Below are 13,725 nucleotides of genomic sequence, written 5' to 3'. Positions count from 1 at the left end.
CTTGTTTAAGCTTGGCTTTTATGATGATGAAGGTCTTGAGGGAAGCCAAAGAGGGTTGAAGGTGGTTTCAATACATTCCTAGATTGGGCTCTGAGTTACTAAGGATGGGGTTGTTCTTGGACCTTCCACCTCCTGTCAGTGGTCCATTCATCATACACAATGGGATCTGACAGCACTGTAGTGTTTTGTTGGCTGGATGTCACTTGATTCTGGCTTTAAATGCCACTTCTGCTCTTTAGCACACAGAGATTTCTATCTTACCATTTTGTTGCGTTTAACAACCTAAATTTAAAGCAGCTCCCACCATGTCTTTCTGTGAAAGCGAATTTGTTTCTGCTTTGCTGGTTCTGGCAGTATAAAGGAAATGTAGGGCCATAAGCTTATGGAATACAACTTTGCTACTGGTTGATGACTAGCAATTTCTACAAAACTCTGCTACTACATTGAATTCAATGGCAGCTGGCAATGGTATGAAAACAAAATAACCCCAACCTGGAGAAATGTAATATTCTTCCTCTAAAACTTCCAAAATGGTTATTGATAGTCCAGTAGGAAACATATGATCACATGGTAGTGTGGCCGGCATGTTGCAGCACTGATTTTCTTCGTAACGGACTGACAGAATTTACTCAATTCATGATTAGTATCTCAGCGGGTTTAAGTTCTAACTGTATTAGGAAGAGAAAACCACAAGTATGAGTCTCTCCTATGACTCTAGGCTACGGCCGTTGCATACGTTCCAGCCAATGAATATATGCAACGGATGTAGCTTAGAATTGGAACGATTAATTGCCTTTCCTTCTTGGCTGGAAGAGCCATGTGGTAAGGGATCAACATAAATCCTTTTCATCCTCCTTTGAATCAGTTGTGGTCATTTATGGCATAAACCAATGTTGGTGCTTGTAAATCAGCTTGTTTTACTTCTCCCCAAATGTAAGTTACAACTGGCTCACAAAGCACACCACTGCACAAGATCAAGGTTACTTCCCCAATACGATACCATATCCTTTCAAGTCCTAGGGGCCAGTTACATGCAGTTTTGCAGTGACTTGTTTTAGTTTCGTTGTTGTTGGGTCAATATCCTGGAACTCCCATCATTGTGAGAGCTTCATAAACATAAGGATATTAGGTGCTTCAGAAATTCAATCACTACAGCTGAGAAAGACAGATCAGAAAAAAAAATGTCAAATGTCAAAAAACAAAGAGGAATTACCCAGAGCATAAAGTTCAAAAGTTACAATTGAAATTGAAAATAAATATAAATCACACAGCAAACCTCTGATTAAGTTGTCAATGCACGCAAATTAACCTAATGCAGTAGAAAGAAGAAAAATAGTGTATATTTTACCTGAAATGTGACTTTCTGGTCAATATGAGTAACCTGAAATTGTTTGAGAAATCTTTCATCCTCACTCCAAAACAACCGTATGTCTGGTATTCCATACAAAATCATGGCCAGTCGTTCAAGACCCAGGCCAAAAGCATATCCAATCCTGTCTTGAGCACCAGCTGAAATCCAAAAGAAAGAAAGGCCTTGTGAACAGTGGATCACCCAGTCAAATTTCACTTTACCTACAAAGGTATCTTGCCAATATCTCTTAGGCGAACAACAGTGACAACTTATATAGTGTCACTGTTATATAACTTAACTTATATAAGTTATATAGTGCCTTTACATTGCAAAGGAAGGAAGAAAGGGGAAGAAGCAGGGAGAGGGAGAAGTGGAGGGAGAGGCAGAGTACAGGGAGAGCGAGAGGCAGCAGAGAAGGACAGAGGCAGAAGCAGGGGGTAAGGACGCAGAGACAGGGAGAGGGTAAGGGAGATGCAAGACCAATTCATTCGTACTTCTTTGAAATCCCAGTCTTTCTGATCTAATCTCCCTTCTGATAAAATGGCAAGCTTGGTCATTCTTCTTTGAATTGCTAATCCTTTAAACTTGAATACCAGTCCCAGTGCACCCTCCTTGAGCTGAGATGCTAATTATAAAATATCCGACACCACCTCCCACTCGCTTCTTCTGAAATGCCTGTATCTACCCAATAAAACCTTGGTCCTGATCCATTCCCCTTCCTCCAAAATGACGGTCAAGATCCATCCTCTATGCCTCTGAAATGCTGGCTCTCATGAATCCCACTGGCAATGTCAGTTTAATCCATTCTCTCTTGCACAAAATACTAGTCCTGTTAAAACTACTCCCTTCCCTTGGAACGTCAATTCTGATCCATCACCTAAAATATAGCCTTAATCAATTTCCACACTGCTTTAGAATTGCCTATCTCAAACATAGCACTGATATGCCATTGGCAATGAATCTTCACTATGAAGTGCCACTGCTCATCCATCCTGAATTTCTTGAAATGATCCATTCCTAAGCATAGCATAAATAAAGGCTTCAGCAAAGGACTAATAAAACACTCCATGCCGTTGCACCACTGTTTCCTTTAGATCTGTGACTAATGCTATTCTCTGCTGAGCTTCGATTATAAATGGAAGGGAAGAAGAGGGTATATTTCAGGGATCCTGTAATTGTGACCAGCTTCAACAAAAGGCTTTTGTAACTGCAGATGGTTCTCTCTGCAGTCCTCCACAAGGGAAGTCATCACCAGGATTCAATTCAACCACCTCTTTCCAGTGGCTGAAGGACTGCTCTCTGAATAACAGTGCACTTTCCATCCATTGAGAGGCCCAGTGGACAGAATTTTCACTGTGTGATAACACTGAGAAATCCAAGAAACAACACCAACAACTAACTATATATGGCATTTGCAACCCCGCTAAAGTCTTTGACCCCAACAACCAAGGAGGACAAATACACCACCCATCAATTTTGGCTTCCCGCAGAAAATTTGCCTATATTTTGTATCTGCATTGCAACAGCAGGTAAGTCATGATCCTAACCACTGGGTCTTCAACATACCCAACCTCAAAGACCAATGTCAAACAAGATTGTATCATTGCATTGGCAATTTCACCCTTTTTCTTGCCATAATGCTCTAGTGCAACTTCAACAAACTTCCTCTAAGAGTGGAAATAATCAGCAGGAAACTGTTCGACCTGTGATGACCACAGTCTAGAACACAAATATCAGTAGTTAAGCCACAATTTATGGGTATACTTAAAGCAGAGGTTAATAGATCTTTGTTTAGTAAGGGCATTAAAAGTTACAGGGAGAAGGCAGGAGAATGGGTTTGAGAGGGGAAATAAATTAGCCATGATTGAATGGCAGAGAAGACGCAATAGGCCAAATGGCCTAATTCTACTCCTATAAGTATAATATTATGGTCAATGCTTGCACTTATACACACTCTGGAATAGAGCTGACTCATTAACTTGATGCATAAAACAGAAGGGCTTTATGCTCAATATCTACAAGACAAAGGTCACTGACTCCCGGCACTAAGGACTCATGACAAAACTCCTGCCAATGTGGACTAATACCCATTTCTCAAAGCTACCTCTCTGTGAAGTTTGATTGACAATGTTGAAATTCACCGTCATCCCTCCATGTATTAGCGCAGTCGTTGGTAGTTTGAGGAAAAGGGTATTTGAAAATCTAGAAATCAGACCTGGCAAAAAAAAACTCATGGTCGACTGTACTGTTATTTGATAACTCCAAAACATAAAACCAATTGGATGGAAAACATGGCAAGTCCAGAATGTGAGTCTACTTTTGTTTTTACTTTAAGTGGGGTGCATACAGATGACATGGCGATGTAATGATGTATGCCATTTACTTACTTTTACATATAACCCACAATGCATAATGTAAACAACAAAGAATGTTTAATCAAACAATATATTTACAATATTACTCAAATATTAAATGCACAACATGTACAACACTGATTCCTACGCTCCTAAATTCTTCTGAGACATGTACTTCAAGATCCTTGAAAGACAGCACCAATGTTGTCCCTGCAAACTCTTCTAAGTTTATGGAAGGAATAGTGAGCCAATGTTGGTATCCTCCCTCAGGTAGGCATGCCCAGTATTGAGGCCCTAATTACTCTGAATCAGCGCCATTGGGTTGCTTATATCGTTCACATACCCAGTGCTAGACTCTTCAAGCAGATACTTTATTCTGAGCTTTAAGGGACAGGGTTACTGGGTGGATCAAGAAGTGGATTCAAATAAGTACAACATTTCCACCAGTTCCTAGGAGTCACTGGCTACTGTCTGAATTGAACTGATTTTATTACCTACATCCTTCATATACATGAGTAAAAATCTTTACGCTACGTCTCCGTCTAAATGTGCAATGTGCAATTATAGTAATTTACAATAAATATTATGTATAACAGGATAGTCAATATAACACAGAAATACAGTTGCATCAGCATGAATTAGTCAGTCTGATGGTCTGGTGGAAGAAGCTGTCCCAAAGCCTGATGGTCCTGGCTTTTATGCTGCAGTACCACTTCCCGGATGGTAGCAGCTGGAACAGTTTGTGGTTGGGGTGATTCAGGTCTCCAATGATCCTTCGGGCCCTCTTTACACACCTGTCTTTGTAAATGTCCTGAATAGTGGGAAGTTCATACCTATAGATGCGCTGTCCGCACCACCCTCTGCAGAGTCCTGTGGTAGAGGGAAGTACAGTTTCCATACCAGGCAGTGATGCAGCCAGTCAGGATGGTCTCATTTGTGCCCCTGTAGAAAGTTCTTGGGGTTTGGGGGCCCATACCAAACTTCTTCAACCATCTGAGGTGAAAGAGGCACTATTGTGCCTTTTTCACCACACAGCCAGTATGTACAGACCACATGAGATCCCCAGCGATGTGTATGCCAAGGAAGTTAAAACTGTTCACCCTCTCAACCCCAGACCCATTGATGTCAATAGGGGTTAGCATGCCTCCATTCTTCCTGCAGTCCACAACCAGCTCCTCTGTTTTTGCAACATTGAGGGAGAGGTTGTTTCCTTGACACTACTGCGTCAGGGTAATGACTTCTTCTCTGTAGGTTGCCTCATTATTATTTGAGATTAGCCCAATCAATGTAGTGTCATTAGCAATTTTAATTGGCACATTGGAACTGTGGGTGGCGACACAGTCATGGGTATACACAGAGTAAAGGAGGGGGCTTAGGACACAGCCTTAAGGGGCACATTGGTTGAGGGGTAGAGGTGAGGGAGCCCACTCTTACCATCACCAGTGATCTGACAGGAAGTCCAGGATCCACCTCTAGAAGGCAGAGTGAAGGCCGAGGTCTCTGAGCTTCTTGTCGACCCTGGAGGGAATTATGGTGTTGAATGCTGAACTGTAGTCCAAGAACAGCATTCTCACATAAGCATCCCTCTTCTCCAGATGTGTAAGGACAGTGTGTAGAGCTGTGGCTATTGCATCATCTGTCAATCGGTTGTGTCAGTAGGCGAACTGTAGGGGTCCAGTTTGGGTGGTAGCATGCTGCAGATGTAGTCTTTGACCAGTCTCTCAAAGCATTTGCTTATTATTGAGGTGAGTGTTGCAGGACATCAGTTGTTTGGACATGTAACTTTAGTCTTTTTAGGTACAGGGATAATGGTGGATGTTTTGAAGCAGGAAGGCACTTTACAATGGGAGAGGGAGAGATTCAAAATGTCTGTAAACACACCTGCCGGTTATGCTGCACACATCCTGAGTACCTGTCCTGGGATGCCGTCCGGTCCTGCAGCCTTACGACTGTCCACTGATTGGAAACACCTGCGTACTTCAGCCTCAGAGATGACCAAGCTACCGGTCGTCTGCAGGTCTCTCCAGGGGCTCAGCATTGGCGACATCGAATCGAGCGTAAAAATTACTCAGCTAATCTGGGAGACAGGCTGCAATGTTGGAAACTCCACTGCGTTTAGCTTTGAAGTGTGCGATGGTGTGCAGACCTGCATGTTGAGTCTGAATCTAGTCTCTGTATTGTTGTTTTACTGCTCTGACGACTCAAAGTGGAGGAGGAACATTTGTGATGGTAATGACGAACATACATCAAGAAAAAAGCCTCCTGTTAACGGCAGGAAAGCACCATCTCACAAATTAAAACTGCCTACCTTCTCAGATACTGTACCTCCTGTCCCATCTGCATTTCTGCTACTGGTCTCATCAGTCATTTCAGAAACCACAAAACTTGGAGTGGAAGCAAGTCATCCTCCATATTAAGTACTGGCCAAGAAGCAGCAACGGTTATACTTGGATGCATTAGCATTTTGGCCAATTTTTTTATGTTCACCTATCACAGCACAATTTGAAACATTATCAGACTATCCCTCAGTGTCCCTTCACCAAAGAATGAATTTCTGATCTATTGATATTTCTAGATAGGATATTCTCCTAATTCTTGCATTACTTTTTTTATTCCCTTACGGTCATGTGAAGAACAAAACAGTGTGTACTGCTCTAGATGTGAAGTTTTAAGAAAGTTTAACATAGCTGCTCTACTTACGAGGTACATTTCTTGTGTAACAGAATTCACATGTAAAGCAGCTATGTTAAACTTCCATAAAACTTCACATCTGTTTTATTCTCTATTCTATCTTCATCAATTTGATTTGTCACTTTTTCAAACACTCAACCAGGCTTGTGAGGAATGACGTACCCCTCACAAAGCCATACTGACTATCCTTAATCAAACTATGCTTCTTCAAATGCTCGTGAATCTTGTCTCTAAGAATCTTCTCCAATAGTTTGTCCACCACTGATGTAAGACTCACTAGTCTTTAATTCCCAAGATTTTCCCTGTTATCCTTCTTGAACAAAGAAATAACATTTGCCAACCTACAATTTTTTGGTACTATTGCCGTAGCCAGTGAGGATGCACAGATCAATGCCAAAGGTGCAACAATCTCCTTCCTTGCTTCCATTAGCAAGGGGTGTATCTTGCCGGCCCTGGGAACATCTATACTAATGTTTTACAAACATTCCAACACATTCTGTTTCTTAATCTTGACATATTCCAACATATTATCCTCTCCTACACTGTCCTCACATTCATCAAGGGTTAGGGTTAGGGTTAGGTAAGTATTCATTAATGACCTCTCCTACTTCCTCTGACTTCAGGCATATGTTTCCTCTTTTATATGTTTCCTTAGTCCTACCCTCACTCTCATCATCCTCCATTTTTCATGTATATGTAGATCACCGTGAGGTTATCCTTAAACATCAAGGCCTTTTCATGTCTCCTAGTTTTACTAAGTCCCTCCTTAAACTCCTTCTTGGTTAACATATACCCCTCAATATCCCTGACTGATCCTTGCTTCATAAACCTTAAGTATGCTTCCTTCTTCCTCTTCCACATCTCTTGTTAACTTTGGTTCTTTTCCCTGCTTCAATAGAACAAACCCATCCAGACCCTGTGCAAATGCTCCTAAACAACTTGTACATTTCCACTATGCATTTCCCTGAGTACATCTGTTCCCAAATTACACTTCCAAGTTCCAGCTTAATCATATCATAATTTTCCCTCTCCCACTTCAGTATTTTTCCACACCATCTGCTCCTATCCCTGTCCAAGGCTGTGGTAAAGGTCAGGGAGTGATGGTCATTGTCTCTGAAATGATCACCCACCAAGAGACCTGTTTGCGAAGCAGGTTTATTACCCCTAGTCCTAGATCCAGTATGGACTCTCCTCTAATCAGCCTGGCCACATACTATGTCATTAACCTATCCCGGACATACCTAACAAATTCTGCCCCATCTAAACCTTTTTCACTAAGGAGGCGTGAATCAATATTAGGGACATTGAAGTCACCCATGATTACAACCTGGTTATTTTTTGCACCTTTCCAAAATCTGCCTCCCGATCTGCCCCTCCATCTTTCTGTTGCTGATGGAGTGTCTATAGAACACTCCCAATAGAGTGCCCTTCCTATTTCTAACTTCCACTCATGCTCAATTCCTCCCTTTCTCATGTCTTCCCTTTCTGTAGCTGTGATAATATCCCCAATGAGCAATGTCACTCTTCACCTCTTTCACCTCCCTCCCTATCCCTTTTGAAACATCTAAACCCCAGAAAATCCAACAGCCATTCCTGCCTTTGTGATAGCTAAAACTCCATAATGGCTTCAAAGTCACGGTTCCAAATACTGATCCATGGTCAGCCTCTTCTTGCCAGTCTCCTGAACCAAAGCCTCAGTTCCTCACTCTAATTCCATTTCAACAATGGCCACTCCACTTAAACCTCACTTCTTTTTATTGGTGCAAGTGAAACTCAAACACAGTGACACTGCTCTTTTCAACAGTTCTCACTTTTGCACAGATCTTGCTCTCACTACTCCAAAGTGAAACTCACACGTAAATCCTTCCTACAAAAACTTAACACCCACGTTTAGGGTGGACTGGGGGAAGTGGGATGGAGATAGAAGGAGGGCCATATGGATTAGGACTGGATCTCTGATGACAGGTGCTTGGCATGCTGAGCAGTTTCCTGTTTTATTTCAGATATCTTGAATATTTCTGGAGCATTTTGCTTTTGGACAAAAGTAGTCAACCTGCTTTCTGACACTATTCCCATATCTATTGAATATTACCTTTCCTTAGCCTCTTGGGATGGATGATATCCTGCTGAATTCTCTGCCTTATGTTCTGTAAATTTGACTAGCTCATCAAACATCTCCCTCTTTTCAGTCTTAAGTAGATATGCAATGTTTCTGCAATTTCATGGTTACAGTTTATGAACTTTGCATTCCTAAGAAGCTCGATGCCTGTCTAAATGTTCTTTTCTTGATGCACATGACTAAGGAATAGATTAACAATTCTTTTCACATTATTTGATAGTTTTATTTATAATTCCTTTCTCTCACTGCTTCAGGTTCCATTGAATATTCTAAAGTTGTAACAGCATAAAGTTCTAACTTCAGTAGGAGGGCTGTCATCCTAAATACGTGTAGCATATTTCCCTGAAGCGAGGTTGACTTTCCCTGTGCTATAAGATCCTGCAGATCCAAGTGCCAAAGTAAATAAGGGAAACTTAGATCAGATTTTAATAGTGATTTATAATGGGTGCCCTGAAATGACACTGTAGTTGTAGAACAACTCTTTTGACCATTGTCTGGAAGCAATAACAAGGGACTGCAACCAAGGATCAATATCTGTCTTCCAAACAGTACCCATGAAGTGCATAGTTCTGTGGGACCCAGCATGGTTTTCATCATCTGGCATTAAGGAGGACACCTATATTAGTGGTAGGTAGTGGAAAATCGAGAAGGCCTGTCACATTGCTGAAGAATGTGAGGATGGCAGCAACATTCAGACCATGGGCAACAGGGTTATCAGAAGCAGCAGGGAAAAGGAAAAGGGGAAGATAAAAATCACAAGGGGATGCTCAAATGAGATCTGGGACAGTATGCTCAAGACAGTTCTTTCTGGGCATCAGACATAACCAGTTCCCCTCCACCATCACTCTCCCCTATCTGCGGAACTGGTCTTCACTCTCAATAATTTCTCCTCTGGCTCTTCCCACTTCCTTCAAACAAAAGGTGCATGGCACTCGCATGGGTCCCAGCTATGCCTGCCTTTTTGTCGGCTACGTGGAATAGTCTACGTTCCAAGCCTACACTGGTGGCCGTCCCCCACTTTTCATATGCTACATCGATGATGTTCTGGAACCCAATTTTTCTCAGGGACACGTTTCTTCACTCAGTTGTAAGTGACAATATTTTTGGTGATCAAACACTGTAACTTCTTTCTCTGATTTCTATTCACAACTTTGCTGACTGAAATAATATTATCATTATAGCATTGACTAGTGATCTCTATTGGTTGCATGCCAAATTATTTACTCAAACAGATTATCTCTGAGCTTGAAAATGCCTTCCAATTCAAGATATCACTCTCCAAACTTCAGCAAATGGTAAAAAAACATTATAAAACTAGCATTCTACTAACTCACGAGTACCAGTATCTCATTTTCCAGTCTAGTGAGTCAAGATTTGCAAGAAAAACTAATTCATGTCTATAATTGAACATACATTGCTCCAGAGGGTGTCATAATGATCAAAAGCACGTGTATAGGTTGATTTCTGTCTCATTTGTTGAAACAAAACCAATTACTACATTCTGGTTACCAATCTAAAAGAGATTGTCCAATTCATAGAAACCTTCTTGAACTCCAGGATCCTTGTGTAATGCTTTTACTGGACTTGAATTATACTAATTCAGCAGAAGATTATTAGAGCTCAATAGAATTGGTTTACACACCTCAATGGCAAACAGTCATTCGAATTTAAATTGGATTCATCGGTTTTCAAACTTTGAAATTAAGAGTAGGTGTAAAGCTGCAGGTGTCCACAACGGAAGTACAAGGGCAGTCTAAAAAATGTAGAATTTGTTAATAGTACAATCTCACTTTGAGAATTTCTATTCAAATACACAAATATTCACTATATTCACCTATTACTAGAATTCAAAAGAATGAGGTGTGACCTCTGAAACCTATTAAATGGTGAAAGGCCTTGATAGAGTGGATGTGGTGAGGATGTTCCCTATGGTGGGAGAGTCTAAGACCAGAGGACACAGCCTCAGAATAGAGGGGTGTCCTTTTAGAATGGGGATGAAGAGGAGTTCCTTTAGCCGGAGAGTGGTGAATCTGTGGAATTCTTTGCCACGGGCAACTGTGGAGGCCAAGTCTTAATATATTTAAGGTAGAGGTTGATAGATTCTTGATTGGTCAGGGCATGAAGGGATACAGGGAGAAGGCTGGAGATTGGGGGAAAGAAGGTTGGAGATTGGGGGAGAGAAGGTTGTAGATTAGGGGGGAGAAGGTTGGAGATTGGGGTGGAGAGGAGAAGGTTGGAAATTGGGGGAGAGAAGGTTGGAGATTGGGGGAGAGAAGGTTGGAGATTGGGGGGGAGAAGGTTGGAGATTGGGGGAGAGAAGGTTGGAGATTGGGGTGGAGAGGAAAATTGGATCAGCTATGATGAAATGGTGGATCAGACTTGAGGAGCCAAATGGCCTACTTCTGATCCTATTCCACTGTTAAAAGTGTCAGTACAAATAATTTTTAAGAAGTTCCAAACCAAAGATCGACTTCCAACAACCTTAGATCACTGAAGTGCTGAGAGATGTGTGTGAAGCCTAGTTTCTAAAAGCTGACTAAAATACATTCCACCATATCAAGAACTAAGCTCATTTTAAGCTTTCTGGAACAATGCACACAAAATGTTGGAGCAACTCAGCAGATCAAGCACCACGGAGGGAAACAATCAATGTTTCAGAATGGGACTGGAAAGAAAGAGTGCAAAACCAGATTAAAAGTGTAAAGGGAGGAGGAGGGGCACAAGTTGGCAGATGATTGGTGAATCTAGGAGGGAGGGAGGGAGAGAGAGAGAATAAAGGGAATGATGGGTGAAGCTGGGATATGATAAGTGTACGAGGCTGAAGACTGAGGAATCTGATAAGAGAGGGCTGTAGATTATGGAATAAAAGTATGGAAATAAGGAACTAGAGGGAGGAAGGTGAAGGTGATTTGAGGGTGGGGGAGGGGAGGGAAAACAAGGGTGGTGGAGAACCAGCAAAGTAGCTTTCCTCCTCCCTTACCCTCCTGCCTTCCCTCTCTCACCTGGATTCATCTATCACCTACCATTCCATGTTTCTCTGCCTCCCCTCACCCTTTTATTCCGGCTTCTGCCCTCTCCTGTTCCAGTCTGATGAAGGGTCTTGGCCAAAAGTATTGACTGCTTTCTCCCCACCATAGATGCTGCCTGACCTGCTGAGTTTGTCCAGACCAGCAGCAACTGCAGTCTCTCTTGTAACTGTTTAATTTTTCTGTATGCCATTTTAACAGCACAGAATTTAACTGTCGCTGCCAGGTTGAAAGAAAACAGCAGAAAACCTGCACTGGCTCCCCGTCAATTGCAATCCTACACTTTTGCATATCTAATGAAACTTTAAGAGATAAATAAACTGCGAGTTGTGTTTGCCCTGCCAAGTTATATCAAATGATAAGTTCAAATGAGGGCTCCACCCTCTCTGTTCAGGGATGATGGTAGTACAAATGACTCATTTGTAGTTCATCCCTGTAACAAAGAACTTTACCATTTGCTTTACCTTTGCTACTTTTCCATCCAAGATTTTCCCATCTCATATCCATTACCTGCCTTCTGACTTGCTGTTATGCAGCCACAGACCAATTTAGGGAGTTTCTGCTCAGCAGTTGCAAGGTAAATAAGCCTCTTGAAATGGTTTGGGCAAACTGCTGCCTGAAACTCTGCCAGTTCACCATCGGAAGCTCAAAGCACTCAATTTCTCAGATGATTCTGTGCTACCCCTGCTCCCTGTGCAGAGTTCATTGATGGAGAGGGAGTTTAGATACAATAGCAGTGAACTGCCTCTCTTCTCAATAGCACAGGTGAAGAATTCAGAGAGAAGCTGAGCAACAAAGAGGATGCCACATCAATGTCTCTTTAGAACAGGTGGAATAAGTAGCTGTTCACCAGCTTTGAAAAGAGCTACTATTGCCTATTGAAATAGCGTTCAGCTGGTTCAGCAGAACCACTGGCCAAAGGGAGGGGGAACGTCGACTCAGACCATGAGAGGCCTGCGTCGGGCATTTTCATGCCTTACAAGGTGCAGATTGGAAGTCTGTGTGGGGCGCCACTCCTCACACAGACACTAGAGCAATGTGTGGTTAAGTGCCTTGCTCAAGGACACAAACACGCTGCCACAGCTGAGGCTCAAACTAGTGACCTTCAGATCAGTAGAGGAACGCCTTAACCACTTGGCCACGTGCCCAACACAAAACTGACCAAAACAAAACTGCTATTCTACCCATTAAATTAGGCTCCAAAGAAAATTCCATTACTGCCTTACTGAAAAAGAGAAAATTAGAATTAAGTCTGTTACAGTAAGAGTGACCACAAATATTATCTTGGTCATTCACTTCATTATTTCCAGAATAAAGTTTATTTAACCACCTTTGCATTAATCTCATGTAAGAATTAATATATGACTACTGCAAAGTTTAACAAATACATAATTAAGTTAAATGTAATATTATAATGTCATGCAGCAAGAGGTTTAGCAGAGGCATTTCCACATGATTAGAATCCGAATACTAAATGGGAAGTATCCAAGCAAGATCTGCCTAAAAGGAAATACACGGATGTTTTCCTGTAAAAACATCTAAACCTAAAATTTCTAGCAGTTTCTCGTTTTAATAATAGACGGATCCCTAACATACATCTGTCTTTTCTAAGTTAGCAACAATGTAGGTTAAAAACACAGTTGACTGTGAAAAGCATAATAAACATAGGTAAAAAACGATAGCTTCGTTCTGCTGAACATTACCTCTTACAGTCTGTCCTTGCACACTACGCAAGAATTGGTTGCAGAATAATTCAAATACAGCTATAACCTATTTACTTAGTGTGTATATTTTAATTCAATAAGAGGCAAGATGTTTCTTTTTGATGGGGGTTAGGTCCCATTAAGTAATCATTTACCGACATAATTTTTACCAAAACTGCTACATCTAGCCTGCAATTTAATTTTTCTTAAAGGTGAACTACTCAATGTAGTTGTTTTTGTATTTTGATTAGATTATTGGCCATTTTATTGCATACATTTATGGGAGAAAAACAGCTCTGGTTGTTTGGAATTACAAAATGATAAAACATTATTCCTGAATACAATTACAACATTAAGTCAAGAAATATAAAGCACAATTCAGAGAAAATTAATCTATTATGATAGAATTTTGCACAGTGTATTCAATCTGTTATACAAATTGTGACCAGTTCATTCACATAGAATCAGTAATACATACATT

The 13,725-nt window shown here is 41.3% G+C and overlaps 1 protein-coding gene across 7 annotated transcripts in view; it reads right to left on the bottom strand.

Moving 5' to 3' along the window:
* fars2 (phenylalanyl-tRNA synthetase 2, mitochondrial) overlaps window positions 1-13,725 on the bottom strand; it is a 434,754-nt gene that overhangs the window by 183,445 nt on the left and 237,584 nt on the right. For all 7 annotated transcript variants that reach the window (XM_063070032.1, XM_063070031.1, XM_063070030.1 and 4 more), the window contains one exon: window positions 1,349-1,509. In XM_063070032.1, the coding sequence (XP_062926102.1) occupies window positions 1,349-1,509 (161 nt within the window). The remainder of the gene's footprint in view (window positions 1-1,348; window positions 1,510-13,725) is intronic.

The sequence above is a fragment of the Mobula hypostoma genome, chromosome 17, assembly GCF_963921235.1.
Source record: "Mobula hypostoma chromosome 17, sMobHyp1.1, whole genome shotgun sequence".
NCBI classification, from domain to species: Eukaryota; Metazoa; Chordata; class Chondrichthyes; order Myliobatiformes; family Myliobatidae; genus Mobula; species Mobula hypostoma.
This window is presented reverse-complemented; position numbering and strand designations above follow the sequence as displayed.